The following is a 19,827-nucleotide window of genomic DNA, read 5'->3' on the forward strand; positions in this document are numbered from 1 at the left end:
GTTGGATTCGGGTCAGGACTCTGTGCAAGCCAGTCCATTACAGGGATGTTATTGTCATGTAACCACTCCGCCACAGGCTGTGTATTATGAACAGGTGCTCAATCATGTTGAAAGATGCTATCGCCATCTCTGAATTGCTCTTCAACAGAGAGAAGCAAGAAGGTGCTTAAAACATCAATGTTAGCCTGTTCTGTGATAGTGCCACACAAAACAAGGGCTGCAAGCCCCCTCCATGAAAAACATGGCCACACCATGACAGCACTGCCTCCGAATTTTACTGTTGGCACATGCTGGCAGATGAAGTTCACTGGGCATTCGGCTTACCCACACCCTGCTATCGGATCGCCACATTCTGTACCGTGATTCGTCATTCCACATAAAGTTTTTACACTGTTCAATTGTCCAATGTTTACGCTCCTCACACCAAGTGAGGTGTCATTTGGCATTTACCTGCATGATGTGTGGCTTATATGCAGCTGTTGGACCATGAAATCCAAGTTTTCTCACCTCCCACCTAACTGTCGTAGTACTTGCAGTGGATCCTGATGCAGTTTGGAATTCCTGTGTGAGGGTCTGTATAGATGTCTGCCTATTACACATTACGACCCTCTTCAACTGTCGGCGGCCTCTGCCAGTCAACAGACAAAGTCGGCCTGTATTCTTTTGTGCTGTACGTGTCCCTTCACCTTTCCACTTCACTATCACATTGGAAACAGTGGACCTAGGGATGTTTAGTAGTGTGGAAATCTCACACACAGACGTATGACACAAGTGATACCCAATCACCTGACGACGTTCAAAGTTTGTGAGTTCCACAGAGTGCCCCATTCTGCTCTCTCACAATGTCTAATGACTACTGCGATTGCTGATATGGAGTACCTGGCAGTAGGTGGCAACACAATGCACCTAATATGAAAAACTTATGTTTTTGGGGGTGTCCGGATACTTTTGATCATATAGTGTACATACACATACATTTTCGCAAGTTCCTTACATGAAGAGCTTTTAGAATGTAGATAATAAAGCAGGACTCAAAGGACGCAGACTGGCTGGTGTCCAAGAAATATATGTACACATACACTGTGTGTTCCTCATAAGAGTTTTTGCAGTGTTTAGCTTGAGTCAGCCCAAACAAATACTGCTCATTAAGTCTTTCGTGTGATGCCCATAGCTTACTGAAAGCATTAGTTTCTTTCCCATTGCAAACAAAGTTATTTTTAAAGTGGAATTTTTCATGCCTGTTCAATAGAGTGGTTACAAATTAGTCTTCTGGAATATTGGTTTTATCAATGTGAATTAATCAGAAAATTAAAACATGAAAAATAGCCAGTACCATAACAACATATGAGAAGCGCTACTGTGTGGTGTTAGCAGTCAGCATCAGTTGAGGTAGTGCTGTCACTGCTGGAGAACTGCTTTTCTTCATGTTGTACTGTCAGTGTTAATACATAGCAATGAAACAAACATCACTCTAGAGTAATCTGAGACTGCTCTGTCAAATGGGCATGTTTCTGTTTAAAACTCATTTTATTTGTAACATGTAACAAAGGGACGCTTTCCGTCAACACAAGAGGTAATATGAAAAGACCTAGTAAGCAGCATTCGTTTGTGCTGAACAGTGAGAAGCATCAAAAACTGCCATATCTGGCATGGTGTTCAAATTTATTACTTCTATGCTGAACTCTATGCACAATAAATTCTGCAGGCAGTATCCGCGTGTGTCACTAAATGCACCTAGAAAATGATATCATGGTAACCACGCATAGTTTAGGAGCTATAATGTCATAAACACTGAAATGCCTTAAAAACTGCTGCATTGTGCATAATGTTTAAATTTATTACTTCTTTTGTACTGGCTCTATTTGCAACACATTTCGGAGGCAATATCTGCATTTGCTCCTGAATGTGCCTATCCAAATATATCATTGTGTGACACAAATTAAGACAACATGATATTATAAGCACTGTGATGAGTGAAAGACTACCACATCATACATGAAGTTTTAATACATTTATTCTTTACTACTAAGACACTTTTTTTAATCCTGTGTTCATAGGTAGACTTGTTTTTCATCACTTGCTCTGGTGTGTGCACCAAACCACAGTGAAATGAACACACATTCCTATAAGTCTGCAACAATATGAGCTCGGAAAGTAAGTGAGCACTAACAAGTCTTGGATGTGTCGAAATTAGCATAGATATACAACAGTTCCAGATCAGTAACCACTTGGGACTGGAAAACAATCTGAGTCAGTTTGGTTGTGCAATGGTGCAATTCAGACGGCTACGAAATACAGCAAGTAGTGAATGCACCACGAGCCTGGGCATAGGTTCATCAGCAAACAGTCGCCACTGGGGGGGGGGGGGGGGGGGGAGGCACGTGATGTGCTTGATTTGGTTGGGCCTACCCTTAAGACGGTGGTGTGCAGCCACCACTTGCAGCCTTAGTGCTTTTGAGATGTCCGTGTGTGTGCTAGGTAGGAAATCACTGTTGGATACAAAAACCACTCCTACAGTCCAGTCAAATTAAGTAAAAATAATAGTCATCTATAAAGCTATGAAGAGCTGTTGTCATAGATACATTACAAAATCATGTTGCAGACACATGAAGCAGCTTTACTCAGCATACATAAACACTATGTTTCTTAACTTTGGTACTCAACTGATACATCTGTAGATGATATTCCTTTGCACAACTGTTTCATAATTTCGAACGTGTTGTCAAAAATACGTAGAAATGAATTTTTTTCAGTATTACACTACAAACGCAGTACAATTTTTTTGTTTTCAGTTCTAATGGGTAATTGGCGAAATGTATACCTGGGCAATGCTGCGTTTGTCAGCTAATATATTTTTAAAATGTATGTGTGTGTGTGTGTTTTCTACCTAAACCATTACACCAATTTCAACCAAACTTGATACACGTATACCTTACCGTCAGAAAACAATTGCTGTGGGGCTAATAACTACCTATACGTCATAGATCACGAGATGTGACATATAAACAATGCGATGTGTGAAAAACTGCCGCATCACACATGACATTTAATTGTATTACTTCTGTGGCGCTAACTGTATTCACAAAAAGTTTTGCAGACAGTATCCACATATGCCACTAAATGCACCTGCAAAAGTATACCATGTACCACACACAGTTTAGAAGATACGATGTCGTAAACACTGAGCTGCTTGAGTAACTGCTGCATTATGCGTAACATTTAAATTTATTACTTCTTTTCTACTTACTCTATTCGAAACTCATTTTACAGACAGTATCTACATATGCTGCTGAATGTACCTACAAAATTATACCATTGTATGAAGCATAGGTAGGGCGGTATGATGGCATAAACTATTAACTTTATTCACAACATATATCACTGACAGTATCCACATATACTGCTAAATGTACTTGCACAAATATATATTGTATGACACACAGTTAAAGAGATATGATGTCATAGACACTGAAATGTGTGAAAAAATGCCGCATCATGCATGAAGTTTTAATATATTTATTCTTTACTAAATAGTAATTGTAGAACTCTCCTACTTGAGTCAACTTAAGGAAATCCCTGATAGCCGATAGCACATTTGACAGCATTCAACTGTGAAGTGGAAATGGCTGTAGACAAAAATGATAGCCATGTAGAGAGCTGTGAAGAGATGTGGCCATAAAGGTGTTTACAAAATCACATTGTAGACATATGAAGCAGCTGTGCCCACCATACAGAAACTGTGCGGTATCATGTTTCTTATTTGGATACTGCCCTCATGCATTTGTACATTGTCCATATTTCTTTGTATGACTGTTTCCTAATTTCATGAAATTATTTCGATACTTCACTGCAAACATTGGTTGAAAACTGGCAAAATTAATACTGGGGGTTAGTCATCTAGTACACGATATATATCATTTCAGCTAAGATTCCCGACCATGGACCTTGCTGTTGGTAGGGAGGCTTGCATGCCCCAGCGATACAGATAGCCGTACCGTAGGTGCAACCACAATGGAGGGGTATCTGTTGAGAGGCCAGACAAACTTGTGGTTCCTGAAGAGGGGCAGCAGCCTTTTCAGTAGTTGCAGGGGCAACAGTCTGGATGATTGACTGATCTGGCCTTGTAACACTAACCAAAACGGCCTTGCTGTGCTGGTACTGCGAACGGCTGAAAGCAAGGGGAAACTACGGCCGTAATTTTTCCTGAGGGCATGCAGCTTTACTGTATGGTTAAATGATGATGGCCTCCTCTTGGGTAAAATATTCCAGAGGTAAAATAGTCCTCCATTCAGATCTCCGGGCGGGGACTACTCAAGAGGATGTCGTTATCAGGAGAAAGAAAACTGGCGTTCTAGGGATCGGAGCGTGGGATGTCAGATCCCTTAATCTGGCAGGTAGGTTAGAAAATTTAAAAAGGGAAAGTATAGGTTAAAGTTAGATATAGTGGGAAGTAGTGAAGTTCGGTGGCAGGAAGAACAAGACTTTTGGTCAGGTGAGTACAGGGTTATAAATACGAAATCAAATAGGGGTAATGCAGGAGTAGGTTTAATAGTGAATAAAAAAAATAGGAGTGCGGGTAAGCTACTACAAACAGCATAGTGGAAGCATTATTGTGGCCAAGATAGACACAAAACCCACGCCTGCTACAGCAGTACAAGTTTATATGCCAACTAGCTCTCCAGATGATGAAGAAATTGATGAAATGTGTGATGAGATAAAAGAAATTATTCAGGTAGTGAAGGGAGACGAAAATTTAATAGACATGGGTGACTGGAATTCGAGAGTAGTAAAAGGGAGAGATGGAAACATAGTAGGTGAATATGGATTGGGGGTAAGGAATGAAAGAGGAAGGCGTCTGGTAGAATTTTGTACAGAGCATAACTTAATCATAGCTAACACCTGGTTCAAGAATCATAAAAGAAGGTTGTATACATGGAAGAATCCTGGAGATACTAGAAGGTATCAGATAGATTATATAATGGTAAGACAGAGATTTAGGAACCAGGTTTTAAATTGTAAGACTTTTCCAGGGGCAGATGTGGACTCTGACCACAATCTATTGGTTATTAACTGTAGATTAAAACTGAAGAAACTGCAAAAAGGTGGGAATTTAAGGAGATGGGACCTGCATAAACTGACTAAACCAGAGGTTGTACAGAGTTTCAGAGAGAGCATAAGGGAACAATTGACAGGAATGGGGGAAAGAAATACAGTAGAGGAAGAATGGGTAGCCTTGTGGGATAAAGTAGTGAAGGCAGCAGAGGATCAAGTAGGTAAAAAGACGAGGGCTAGTAGATATCCTTAGGTAACAGAAGAAATATTGAATTTAATTTAAGAAAGTAGAAAATATAAAAATGCAGTAAATGAAGCAGGCAAAAAGGAATACAAAAGTCTCAAAAATGAGATCGACAGGAAGTGCAAAATGGTTAAGCTAGAGGACAAATGTAAGGCTGTAGAGGCTTATCTCACTAGGGGTAAGATAGATACTGCCTCCAGGAAAATTAGAGAGACCTTTGGAGAAAAGAGAACCACTTGTATGAATATCAAGAGCTCAGATGGAAACCCAGTTCTAAGCAAAGAAGGGAAAGCAGAAAGGTGGAAGGAGTATATAGAGGGTCCATACAAGGGCAATGTAGTTGAGGACAATATTATGGAAACAGAAGAGGATGTAGATGAAGATGAAATGGGAGATATGATACTGCGTGAAGAGTTTGACAGCCTTGGGAGAGCCAGTCCTGACAGAACTCTACCATCTGGTGAGCAAGATGTATGAGATAGGCGAAATACCCTCAGACTTCAAGAAGAATATAATAATTCCGATCCCAAAGAAAGCAGGTGTTGACAGATGTGAAAATTACCGAACTATCAGTTTAATAAGTTGCAGCTGCAAAATACTAACACATATTCTTTACAGACGAATGGAAAAACTAGTGGAAGCCGACCTCGGGTACGATCAGTTTGTATTCCATAGAAATATTGAAACACGTGATGCAATACCAACCCCATGACTTGTCTTAGAAGAAAGATTAAGGAAAGGCAAACCTACGTTTTTAGCATTTGTAGACTAAGAGAAAGTGTTTGACAATGTTGACTGGAATACTCTCTTTCAAATTCTGAAGGTGGCAGGGGTAAAATACAGGGAGCGAAAGGCTGTTTACAATTTGTACAGAAAACAGATAGTAGTTATAAGAGTCGAGGGCATGAAAGGGAAGCAGTGGTTGGGAAGGGAGTGAGACAGGGTTGTAGCATCTCCCCGATGTTATTCAATCTGTATATTGAGCAAGCAGTAAAGGAATCAAAAGAAAAATTCGGAGTAGGAATTAAAATCCATGGAGAAGAAATAAAAACTTTGAGGTTCGCCGATGACATTGTAATTCTGTCAGAGACAGCAAAGGACCTGCAAAAGCAGCTGAACGGAATGGACAGTGTCTTGAAAGGAGGATATAAGATGAACATCAACAAAAGCAAAACGAGGATAATGGAATGTAGTTGATTTAAGTCGGGTGATGCTGAGGGAATTAGATTAGGCAATGAGACACTTAAAGTAGTAAAGGAGTTTTGCTATTTGAGGAGCAAAATAACTGATGATGGTCAAAGTAGAGAGGATATAAAATGTAGACTGGCAATGGCAGGGAAAGCATTCCTGAATAAGAGAAATTTGTTAACATCGAGTATAGATTGAAGTGTCAGGAAGTCATTTCTGAAAGTATTTGTATGGAGTGTAGCCATGTATAGAAGTGAAACGTGGACGATAAATAGTTTGGACAGGAAGAGAATAGAAGCTTTCGAAATGTGGTGCTACAGAAGAATGTTGAAGATTAGGTGGGTAGATCACATAACTAATGATGAGTTATTGAATAGAATTGGGGAGAAGAGGAGTTTGTGGCACAACTTGAGTAGAAGAAGGGATTGGTTGGTAGGACATCTTCTGCGGCATTAAGGGATGACCAGTTTAGTATTGGAGGGCAGTGGAGGGTAAAAATCGTAGAGGGAGACCAAGAGATGAATACACGAAGCAGATTCAGAAGGATGTAGGTTGCAGTAGGTACTGGGAGATGATGAAGCTTGCACAGGATAGAGTAGCATGGAAAGCTGCATCAAACCAGTCTCAGGACTGAAGACCACAACAACATTAACAAGATTCCTCAGGCAAATTCTCTCTGTAATTTTGTAGATATTTGCAATTTCATTGTTGTAATGTGCAAATGCATCAACACAAACAAATATTGCTTACTACAGGTTTTAAATGTCACCGAAAGTCAATGGAAAGCATTATTTTCTCTCCCTTTGCAAACAAAACTGTTTTTTTAAAATCAAATGTTATGTGTCCTGTGGATAGATGGTTCCAAATTAGTCTAGTGTAATATTCAATTAACTTTAAACATTAAAAGGGTCAGCCAAATAATAAGGTGTAGTTAGTATTGTAGTAGAAACTAAGCAGTTTTGGTGCAAGCATTAGTAGACAATGTGGCATAGGCCATTTTTTTAACATTTCAGTATATATTATTCAGTACCTATTGAGTTATAAAATTACCAAGAAAAAGTCACAGTACTAATACAGCTCAGGAGAGTACCACTTTCAAGACTTTTCCCAGAATGGCCTTGTGTTTCAGTTTTTGTATTGATAACCTTATAATATCTATGTTATATGCTGTGAAAATAACCATTTTGTCTGCTGGCTTATGCCAGCAATATATCTTGCTGCTATTTTTAAGTAAATTAGAATTCTATGGTGCCACGGGCAGTGCTGCAAAATGGTTCAAGTCATACCTCACTAACAGGAAACAAAGGGTGTCAGTGCAAGGGACTAGTGAATTAAGTCATCAGTCATCATCAAAATGGGAAGAAATTACATGTGGTGTCCCACAGGGATCCATCTTAGGGCCATTGCTTTTTCTTGTGTACATTAATGATCTATCATCAGTTACACTGCCAGAAGCAGAGTTCGTTTTGTTTGCAGATGACACAAGTATTGCAATAAATAGTATGTCAAGTGTAGTTCTAGAAAGATCTGCTAACGGTAGTTTCGTGGATATTAATAAATGGTTTAAAGCCAACTCACTGACATTAAACTTCGAAAAGACTCATTATATGCAATTCAGAACCTGTAAGAGGTTTCCACCCAGCATATGCATAAAATACAAAGAAGAGCAGATAGAAGAGGTTGACAGTCTTAATTTCCTGGAATTACAACTTGATAATAAATTCAGTTGGGAAGAGCACACCACAGAACTGCAGAAACGCCTTAACAAATCTGTATTTGCAATTCGAGTGTTAGCAGACATAGGCGACATAAAAATGAAAAAGCTTGCATACTTTGCCTACTTTCATTCCATAATGTCATATGGTATAATATTTTGGGGTAACTCTTCAAGTCAAACAAAAGTTTTCAGAGTCCAAAAGCGTGTAATACGTTTTATTTGTGGAGTAAATTCACGGACGTCCTGTAGAAACCTCTTCAAAGAACTGGGTATACTAACTACTGCCTCTCAGTACATTTACTCATTAATGAAATTTGTTCTAAATAATATATCTCTTTTTCCAACAAACAGCTCAGTTCATACATACAATACCAGGAACAAAAATGATCTGCACAAGGACTTAAAAGCACTTACTTTAGTTCAAAAAGGGGTGCACTACTCAGGAACACTCATCTTCAATAATTTGCCTGTAAACATAAAAAATTTAGTTACAAATAAAGATCAGTTTAAAAGGATCCCGAAAGACTTACTAGTGGCCAACTCCTTCTACTCCATTGACAAATTTTTTAATAGAAACAAATGATGTATTGTATATATTCATACTATTAGTATTGTTATTTCAGCTTTAAAAAAAAAAAAAAAAAGAAAAAAAAAAAAGAAATTGACACGTTCCACATCCACGAGGATCTCCTCAGCATGGATCTATGGAACGAAAACTAATCTAATCTAATCTAATCTATACCCTGTGCTACAAAGTCAGTTACAGGGTTCTGGTTATTATTCAAATTTTTCTCCCCCTATTAGTACATGTCATTAAACCAAATGTTGCAATTGACTAATTTAGGACCGTTTTTTGAATGGGCTCATAAAATTTGACTTCATAACAATTTAACAACTACTCATTCCAAAAACAAAATTCTAAATATCTAGTAAAACACCAGAGGAAATGAACTTGAAGGCTCTTAGGGGACACACACACACACACACACACACACACACACACACACACACACACAGTGTATACAGTGCGAGCCAGAACTCTACCAAGATACTTTCAAACGTGATAATATGAAGGAAAAAAAAAGTCTTGCAAACTTGGGCTCTGAAATGCATACCATAAAATCTGCGAACCCTCTTTAATCTTCGGTACTGTGAAACACTTTTCTTCTACTCCAAGCTATTTGCTTTCTATGTTTTGGGACCAAAACAATAAAAAAAGTCCAGTAAACATGGGTTCTAAAATGCATACCTTAGGATCTGTAAGCATTGTTCAGTACAAGAGATGCGTTTCACAGTAGCAAAGATGAACAAGTGCTGATAGCTATGAAGGTGTGCACTTTAGAGCCCATGTTTACTGATCCCCCCCCCTCTCTCTCTCTCTCTCTCTCTCTCTCTCTCTCTCTCTCTCTCTCTCTCCATACTACCATCTCTCCAAATACAGAAAGGAAAGAGCTAGCAGTAGGAGAGATTTATTTTACTGTCTCTAAGATGAAGTAGTGCTCATAGCTCTTAAGGTATGCATTTTAGAGCCCATGTTTACTAAACTTTTTTTCTTGGTTTGGTCCTGCCAGCACCTCTCAGAGATTGTTGTTGGAGTTTGGTTCACCCTTTATATCTGTTTCTCAAGGACCATTCTGCTTCCTTCATCTCACCTTGTGATACTGCACCCTTTAAAATTGGCTGTGAGTGTGTGTACTTGTGTATGGTATAAAAAGAAATATAATGACCAGGAGTAAGTAGGGCAATTGGGCAAACCCAAAGAAGGTGTGATTTAGAAAAGTGCCATGAAATCAGGGTAAGAAAATTTGTAGAAGTTAAAGAAGGGTGTCTTGTATTCAGATTTATTAACATCGTGCTGAGCATTGTGGATTACCAATCAGAGACACATCATATTTTTGTGATTTTCTCATATGTGAAAGCAAACAGCTTGAAGAGGATCAGGAACTTGAGTAACCTGTGTAAACTAGATGCAACAGCTTCAGACATAAGTGTGACTATCATTTAGGTTCTGCATTGGCATTATCAACCATGGATGAATAAATCCATCAGAAAAATTAACCAGAAACTCTGCTGGTTGCTGCTGACTTTGGGTGGAACTTACATCTGTGTTGAGCTAGTCGTTGCTTTTGGGAGGTGAAAGCACACAATACATGGCTCAAACCTTAACAGGAAGGGGAAAGGTAGATTAGCTGTATTTATAGGTGAAAATTGAAGAGTAGTCTTTGCCACCAATTATAAAATTTAAGTTGGCTAACTTTTTGCGTGCTTATATGAACTAGGAAGATAAGATAAATCTGATAGATTGTGTCTGAGCACCACCTAAACACTTGTAGCACCGTGTTTATGGAGAAAGGAAAAGCTATCCTTTATTTTAAAAATGGCATCACAGTCAAATATATTGAAATCAGTAGTTTCTGGATATCCCAACAGTTGAAAGTTTGTGCATGTGAATGGCTACTACTGATAAACTCACTTTTAATTATAACAATATATACGTCCCCACTGGAAAATCATTAACTAATTTTAGAAAAAATTTAGTCATTATGATGCCAACTAGTGGACAAAATAAAGCAAATGATTATCATGTAAGATTTTAATATTGATACAAGAAAAAATTTCAGAATGTTATTAAATGCTTACATCTTGAATTCTGTTGTTGATTTTTCCCAACTAGAATTGCACAGGGTAGCAAAACACTAATAGGCAGCATACCTTTAGGTGAACACTTCATCAGTTATATAAGAAAATGGGCTTTGAGGCCATGGTGCACAACTGTCCATCCATAAGTAACTTGATCGCCTTGAAATGGTATCGTGGAAACATACTACATTTTTGAGGGAACATTATAGGAAGCTAATTGGAGTGATATGTATAATATTATTATGTCAATCATAAATTTACTATATTTGTAGATAGATTTTATTATTTTTAACAGCTGCTTTCCCCATAAAACAGTAAAATGAGGTGCTAAATATGCAAAAAAAAAAAAAAAAAAAAATATGAATTACAAAAGGAATCAACACACTGTATTCGAAAATTAGATGAAGTGGTTAGAACAAGTAGAGATAGCTCTTAATTCGTGCTACTGAGCAAGATTGTGCAGTGGTAAGAGTCTGGACTTTGGTTTGAGGAGGCAGCAGTTCATATCCCCATTCACTCATCCAGATAAGGCTTTCCGTGGTTTCCTTGTATCCCTGAAGGCAAATGACACGATAGTTTCTTTGAAAGAGACGTGGTCAATTTTGTTTCTGTTATTTTACAGTTTGAGCTTGAGCTCCATCTCTAATGACCTTATTCATAGGCTATTAAACCATAATTTTCCTTTCCATTGTACTGACTTGAGGAGAATAAGATGTCAGTGTGATCTTAAACCCTAAACTTGCTTAATTACTTCCTCTCTTCCTTCCAGGAAACTGGATTAGTTCTCTTTGCTAATGATGCCAGAATTATTATTAAGCCTAATTGAGAGGCTCCACTTGAATATGTAAAAAAAATATTCTGTAAAATTAAACTGAGAGAAAAAAAGTCGCAACACCGAAAAGGAATTGTGCGACATAAACGAAAGTTGATAGGCATGTTTCTACATGTGAAAGATTGTGTCTGTTTAAATTTCACACCAAATTGCCGACATGCACAGTTAAAAGACACTCATATAAAGCTTTCGGCCACAGCCTTCTGCAATAAAACAAACACACACACACACACACACACACACACACACACACCTCATACACGCGAGCAAACGCACCTCATGCACACACAACTTCCTACTCCAGCATCTTGAGCCGAGATGCTGGAGTGGGCAGTCGTGTGTGTGTGTGTGTGTGTGTGTGGGGGGGGGGGGGGTGTGCTTGCTCGTGTGTGTGAATGATGTGTGACTCTCTTTTACTGATGAAGACTGTGGCCAAAAGCTTTCTGTAAATGTATTTTAATTGTGCCTGTCTGCAACTTAATGTGTCTTCTTTACTGTAAGTAGGAATCTGTCTTTTCCTATGTTGTTGATATTCCTACCTGGAGTTTCCATTGTTTGATTTAAATTTCACACCAGTCGTGTAAGAGTTGTGCCACTGTGAGGATGCAAATCAGGTTTGCTTTAGATACACGCTGTAACAGTTGTGAGCATTAGTCACATTTGAGATGGGATGTGATGAGCTGATCATAGGCAAGAATGCCTTTGAGGCAACAATGAGCCATTATCAACACTTCATTGAGTTTCAGCAAGGTCGTGTAATGGGGCTACAAGAAGCTGGATGTTCCTTCTGAGATACTGCAAAAAGACGTGGCAGGAATGTAGCCTCTGTACATGATTGCCGGCAGCAGTGGTCACAAGAATGTATGGTTGCAAGAAGACCAGGCTCTGGATGCCCATGTGACGGTACCGAGAGGGAAGATCATTTGGTTTGGTGTATGGCTCTGCCACATCATACTGCATCTGCAGCAACAATTTGAGCAACAGTTGGAACCACAGTAACACAACGAACTGTTACAAATCGGTTACTGACACCCAACCACCGCCATTTACAACTTCAGTGGAATCAAGCGAGAGCTCGTTTGGGGGTGGGGGCAGAGTGGAGATCTCTTGTGTTTTCTGATGAAAGCTGGTTCTACCTCAGTCCAGTGATGGCCATGTGTTGTTGGTTAACAGAAGTCCAGTTGAGGGCCTGCAACCAATGTCTCTGTGTGCTTGATGGTCTCGGGTGAAATTTCATATGACAGCAGAAGCATACACCTTGAGTGAAAATCTGTATGTCAGTCTGGTGATTCAATCTTGCACTGCCATTCATGAACAGCGTTCCAGGGGGTGTTTTCCAATAGGATAATGATCACTCACATACCGCTGATGTAACCCAACATGCACTACAGACTGTTGATGTGTTGCCTTGGCCTCCTCAATCAGCAGATCTGTCTCCAGTCGAGCACTTATAGACCATCATCAAATGACAACTCCAACTCCACTATCACCCACAAACAGCATTAAGCTGTCCCTATAACGATGCATGCTAGTTTGTATCCTTGCATTCAGTGACACTGGTTCTTAATGTACCAGCATTACACATTTTCAAGGCTTCTTTCATGCTTATATTGACATGTATTCCATCAATGTTAATTGCTTAAATATGTTACCTAGACAAATGTATTCCCAAAATTTCATTACTCTACAGTAATTATTTTTTGATGGTGGTATTTTTTTTCTTTGAGTCTTTATAATTCATTCTCTGCAAATAGACTTTCAGTGAACGTAACCGAAACATAATACATGCAGTTCTGTAGTGCACAAGACCTGACCACAGTGCTAAATAGAATGCATGAGGAAAAATCAGTTCATAAACAGAACATTATTAATTCTTGAGCTTTAATAGTGAGAAGAACCTAAACTGGAAGTCATGTGTTACAGACCTTATAAGATCTGCAGCATTTGCATCATGGGTAATAACAGAGCTTGGGAATGAAAATGTCAAAAAGTTGACTTACCTTTCTAATTTTCATTAACTAATGTTTCATAAAATCATATTCTGAGGCAACTCTTCATAGAGATGGAAAGTTTTAACTGCACACAAATGTCTAGTAGGGGTAAAATCAAGTAATGCAAAATCCAAGGTGGAATGATGACAATATTATGAAAAGGATAGGTTGCTACTCACCATATAGTGGAAATGTTGAATCATGGGCAGGCACAACAATTCAGATTCACATTACGTTTATTGCCTTATCATTTGTTGTCAATAACAATCGCAGTTTGAAAATAACAGTGATATTCATAAATACAGCAATAGAAGCTATCTATCATTTTACCTTAGTGCAACATAGAAAATAGTAAGGATTCAGCATTAACAGTCCATGTGAAGTATCTAATACATATTACATTTACTTTCAAACATAAATTGAAATTCTATCTACTTGTCTACTTCTTCTACTGCACAGCAGAATTTCTGAATGTGTAGTTCTGTGGTGGTGTGTGCATATGTTTGTGTGTGTGTGTGTGTGTGTGTGTGTGTGGGAGAGAGAGAGAGAGAGAGAGAGACCAGTTGGGGGGGGGGGCATGAGCTCTGGCTCATCATTTTATTAACAGCTTAAGAACAAATTACTTCACATGAAGTTAAGCAACACACTCCTGTTTCTGAAGGGACAGATTGTAAAGGAGCTGATTACTCCCATCTTTTACTTCAGATGTTTCTTTGTTTCTCCGGATAATAGCCAATTTCCAGAACCCACAGTGGCATTATTTAATCTTTTATAAATCAGCTGCTTCAGTTTTCTATGCATTGTGTTAGTTAATTTATTCTAAAGGTTTACGAGTGGTATTAATATAACATTTTACTGCAGGAGGGCGGCTGTGTGTAGCAGGAAAAGACATAGTGCTGGAGATGTTGCACAACAAGCCAGCCATGGTGAAGTCACTGGAACCAGTTACTCCTCAAGAAATTGAGTCGCTGGATGTAGGAGATGTCCCAGGTGACAAAAGAGGCGCCGGAGGGCTGGATTCTGCCCTTTTCTCGTATGTTTCATGTTTTTCAATTTTTCTAATGATAAACAAAATTAAGCTTATGATTCAATTGCTACAACTGTCTCTAGTGGTAATGAGAGAAAGTGACAGAACAATGCCCTCCTTACAAGTTTTCAATCGTTATTTTTGTTTGTTATGATGGCATATTTAAGAGTTGAAAATAACTGCTTTGAAGAATCATCGAGGAGTACTTTAACTCCACTTTTTGTATGATTATCTATTGTACTGCCATTCTTTTGTCACTTTAAAGAGCTAAAGCATACTGCACAGTTCCATATATTACTTTAATTGCTTTTTAGTGTATTATTTGGAGAAATTTTAGTTTGATACACATAGATTTTGATACCTGAGGTTTGCTGTTACTCTAATTTGCCCGAGAGCTTTAAAAACTCACTGCAGTAGTTCCACACATTCTTCCATTGTGAATATGGTAACTCATAACCCATCTACTTGAATATTGATTTTTGGTTGAAAGTTCTGGCCTTAATGGTTTAATGTAATTTAAAACATTGATACACACACATTGTAAACAGTAGTGGCACCATTATTTATGCAATAACCAGTTCTATGACCAGGCAGATGGAGTTACCATGGAGAGTCCTTTGTCAGCTAGTATTGCCAGTCTGTTTAGGGATGATTTTGTGTAACACGCCCTGGAGTCACCAGCTTTGAAGCCTATGTGTTTTTTCATCTTGTCTGACCTCTTGGAAGTAAGAATTTAAATGGTGTTTGGAAGTTCTGGATTCAATCCACTCGAATGCTTGCTACAAAATTGTAGTGATAATGTAGTGGTTAGGATAAAAGTTGATAGTGTGTTGGAACATGCTGTTCATAGGAAGCCAACTCACACTGATTTTTATCTTCAGGGTAACAGTTATCACCATCCAACTTAATACCTTGGTTCAAAGAGCCCACATCATCCCAGACTGAAAGCTCGTTAGCTGAGTTAGTCCTAATCAAAGTCACCTTATTTATGCCAGAATGGCTGCAGTGAAAGACAGATCAGATGAGCATTGTGCCATTGACAAATTGTGAAACAGGTGAGAGATGAAAATAATGAGGTGACATCAAAGTCCATAACCTTTCTGCCTTGCAGGTAGCATTTCTAACAGCATTTTGGAAGAAGAAGAAAAAAAAAAAAAAAGTGAAACGTGTTTTTCATCCACTTTATAAGCTTAGGGTCTGTAAAGGATGATATTGAGTTTGTGCAAGACAGTCATCTGCTGTATCCATTGTAGTTGTGAAATGTCATACATTGATCAGATCATCAGGACCATTATATAGCATGTAACTGCCACACATGCTTCCAAGAACCAAGCGAATCTGCTACTACAGAACTTGGTCTTGGCACCAGTCATCCTAAGGAATATGACAAAATGAAGATTCTGGTCTGAAGACCCACCTATTGGGACTGTGTCATTAAGAAAGCTAATGAGATTTAATTAGCAACTGACCCTATGAATAGAGGTGAGATATTTGCTTAAGTGACTGCAGTAATGGATAGGAACTGTGATTGTTGTGTACAGATGCAAGCTGAGTTGGCGACCCTTCGCTCACAGCTCCAGGCTGCTTTGGCTTCCTTCACACAGCTTGAGGCTGCTGCCAAGGGGCGTCACTTGGGGGATCGAATGCAGGGATGCAAGGGACATCGACCACGTCCCATGTGTCCTCCGATTGGTCCACTGCTGTGGCCACCCTGGGTACTGCCTGCATTGCGGTTGATCCCTCACCCGTGGTCGAGTGGGAGACCATTCCAAAGTCTGGCAGGCAGCGAAAAACTTCCCGAGGGGCCAATTGTAGGGCCTCCCCGGTTTGTTTGACAAACAGGTTTTGGGTGTTATCTGTGGCTGACGATGTCTCTGAGCTGGATGCACTTGTCCACCCTGTTCCAGAGGAAGCTTCTTGGCCTGCAAGGTCTGGGCATTCGCAGAGGGTGGATTTGCTGGTAGTTAGGAGCTCCAAAGTTAGGTGCATAATGGGGTCCCTTAGGAACATGGCTGCCAAGGAGGGGAAGGAAGCCAGTGTGCACTCCATTTGCATTCCGGGGGGAGTCATTTCGGATGTTGAAATGGTGCTTCCAGATGCCATGAAGAGTACAGGGTGCAGCCAACTGCAGGTGCTGGCTCATGTCGGTACCAATGACGTGTGTCGCTTTGGTTCGGAGCAGATTCTGTCTGGTTTCGGGCGGCTAGCGGAAATCGTAAAGACTGCCAGTCTTGCTTCCGAGTTTAAGGCATTTTGTGTGTATATTTGTGTTTGTTTGTGTGTCTATCGACCTGCCAGCGCTTTTGTTTGGTAAGTCTCATCATCTTTCTTTTTAGATATATTTTTCCACGTGGAATGTTTCCCTCTGTTATATTCATTATTTTGTTATTTACACAATAAACACAGTATGTAACTTCACTTGGTTTTACTCTGGCTCACAGGATGTAAACATTCGATGTTTTTACAAAGAATACGGATATGACAGATTCTGCAATTTTACTACATAACAGTCTTTGGCAAGAGATGCATTGTATTATGATACAAATATTACTAGTACAGGTTTTACATTTCAGAAAGTGTTGCTTGCTGCATACAAAAGGTAAACTGCTAAAGATGAATATTTAATACATAATTTAAAACTTTTTTGTAAGTTACAGAATACCATAGTTGTTATACACCAAGAAGAACGGACAGGGTCTGCAGTGTTGCCAGTTCCAACTAATAGTTGTAGTATGCACATAAAGAGCTTTGCACTTGAAGAAAGAGTGTATATTGCAAATTAAGTCTCTCACTTGGTTATGTAGAATTTATCACTTACCATGATCTTCAGTGATGACAATTTGCAACAAATGGAATAAAAATTTCCTAAATAACTTGCTACGGTCACATTTAATGCTCATATCAGCTACAAAATTTACAACATGTGCCCAGAATACTACTGAACATTCTCTGGCTGTCAGAGAAGATGTGACGTAGGTGCACATAAGCATAAACTAGACCACCATTGTTCATGTCCCCAACTACAGAAACTGCTCTACTGCTGCCTGAAACATCTCAGCTGGGATGTTGGACCATGGGATGCTCAGCTGTCAACTTGTGCGCTGTTTGAGCATCACACATTGTGTCCAGCATTCTTAGCCATGACAACAATAACTTCTTCAACAATCTGTGGCGCAACTGGCTGTTGGCCTCTCGCAGAAAGAATTTTCAAATCACCAGTTAATTTGAACTTCTGAATCATGTTCCACAACCCCAGTGTAGAGAGACTACTGCTCCTCCATATTCCTTTAATGTGTCAATACTCGTGAAGAGCAGTATCATTATGCTGTTGTTTTGATAAAACGGCTTTAACTCTTGAGCGGGCATGCCTACGCACAAAACGTGCCAACCAAAAATAACATTGTTTTTCACTGTTTCATTGTTGTTTCACAACTGCAAACTCATAGCAGTTCCTTCATAATTGCTTCAGCTAACACAGCAATAAATTGTGTTGTCAAATGTCCAAACAGGCAGCAGTAATATAAAATAAACAGGGAGCTAGGTACAGTAAAAAGTTATGATCCTGGCAGGAAAATGACCCAGATTATGAGCTAGCAGCATACTCCCACAATGAGACAGTTGTCTATGAGATGATTAGTAACTGAATAAGTGCTTGGTTGTGATGCGATAGAGCTGTGCTGTCTAATGCTTAACGTGGGTCATTACTGAGGGATAACACATGTCCCTAGCAACAGAGTGATATACTGAAAGTTTCTTTCATTATTGTTTATGAAACAGTGCTTCAGTTCATATTTTGTAAGTTTATTTTATCATTATTTAATTAAACTAAGATTAAACTGGATTTTCCTAATATATTTTACCTTACAAGAACATAAAAACAGTTATTCTTTACAACTGCAAGAAGCATGTCACAAGCCTGCTTCTATTATGAAAAATGGCACGCCTGCTTGACGGTTAAGAGTAAGGACCTGTTCACCTTATCCAGACAACATTGACTGTCTGCTACTGTAATGCACACTGATGCTTGTGTTTCAACCCTACATCGCTGTACCAGTACCAGCGGCCTATGACAAGTCACAACACTAACAATACTAACAAACAAATCCTGCAGCGTACAGTCTGAACATTGTTCCTATAAAGTTGGGCACCCATACGGTAAACAGTTTTCTGTCTACTAACTCAAGTAGCAAAAACTTAATTATTACCATCCTGTATTCTCCAGTTTCCACTTGAATGGTAAAAATCAAATGAAAGCTAAAAGTGAGCCAGAGTGTGATCCATTATTCAAAGCATGGCCAATATATGACAAGATATATCATCAGTGCAAGAATGACCCCAACCTAAATGTAATGTCACAACTGATGGAAGGATGTGACCACTTTGAGGATTCCTTAGTTTCAACAATATATGCCACAAGAATGATACTGATAAAGAATAAAGCTATACATACTTTCAGGAGCACAGTCACGCTACATTTGGAATTTCTAAGTCTTCTGCAGTTGGAGCAATGCTGTAACGAATGTAGTCATAAAACTGCAAGACAATTTAGCAGGTAAGGGTCACATTGTGCACACTGATTGGTATTATAACAGCTCTTGAAGTAAAATGCAGTGGCATTATCAAAAAGAATAGTAGAGGAATGCCATCTGCTATGTTTGCTATATATCTCCAACATCTCCAACAAAATGAATTGATTTTTCACCATAACGGAAACATTTTAGTCTTATGGTGAAAATAAAAGACAGAGGTTTGCATGATAAGCACAAAGCACAGAGGAGACATGCTTTCCCACACTGAAGGAAGACAAAAAATCAAATTAGCAGCAGTCCTCAATTACAATAAAAACAAGCTTGGTTTGATCTCCGTGACCTAAAAATGTCATAAGGAATATTTGACTATGGAACTGTGATGAAAGCTCTGCGGAGAAAGCTTTCCTTCCATCTACTTCTCGTGGCTGTTTCAAATGTGTGTACATTATATACATAGGTAAGGAAGAAAAACGTTTGCATGAGCCAATTCATTATTTGTTTGCAAATATCTGTCAATGACATGTAGTACAGACACTCAACCTTCCATGAGTAATACTAATATTTTAAGGCTGTTACAAACAGGAATGAAAAATACACAGCTAATGTA

General features: G+C 38.9%; 1 protein-coding gene across 2 annotated transcripts in view; it reads left to right on the plus strand.

The window, feature by feature from the left end:
* Positions 1-19,827, plus strand: part of LOC126236994 (general transcription factor 3C polypeptide 1) — a 351,606-nt gene that overhangs the window by 168,145 nt on the left and 163,634 nt on the right. For both annotated transcript variants that reach the window (XM_049946720.1, XM_049946718.1), the window contains exon 16: positions 14,526-14,697. In XM_049946720.1, coding sequence (XP_049802677.1) covers positions 14,526-14,697 — 172 coding nt within the window. The remainder of the gene's footprint in view (positions 1-14,525; positions 14,698-19,827) is intronic.

This window comes from Schistocerca nitens, chromosome 2, assembly GCF_023898315.1.
Source record: "Schistocerca nitens isolate TAMUIC-IGC-003100 chromosome 2, iqSchNite1.1, whole genome shotgun sequence".
NCBI lineage: Eukaryota > Metazoa > Arthropoda > Insecta > Orthoptera > Acrididae > Schistocerca > Schistocerca nitens.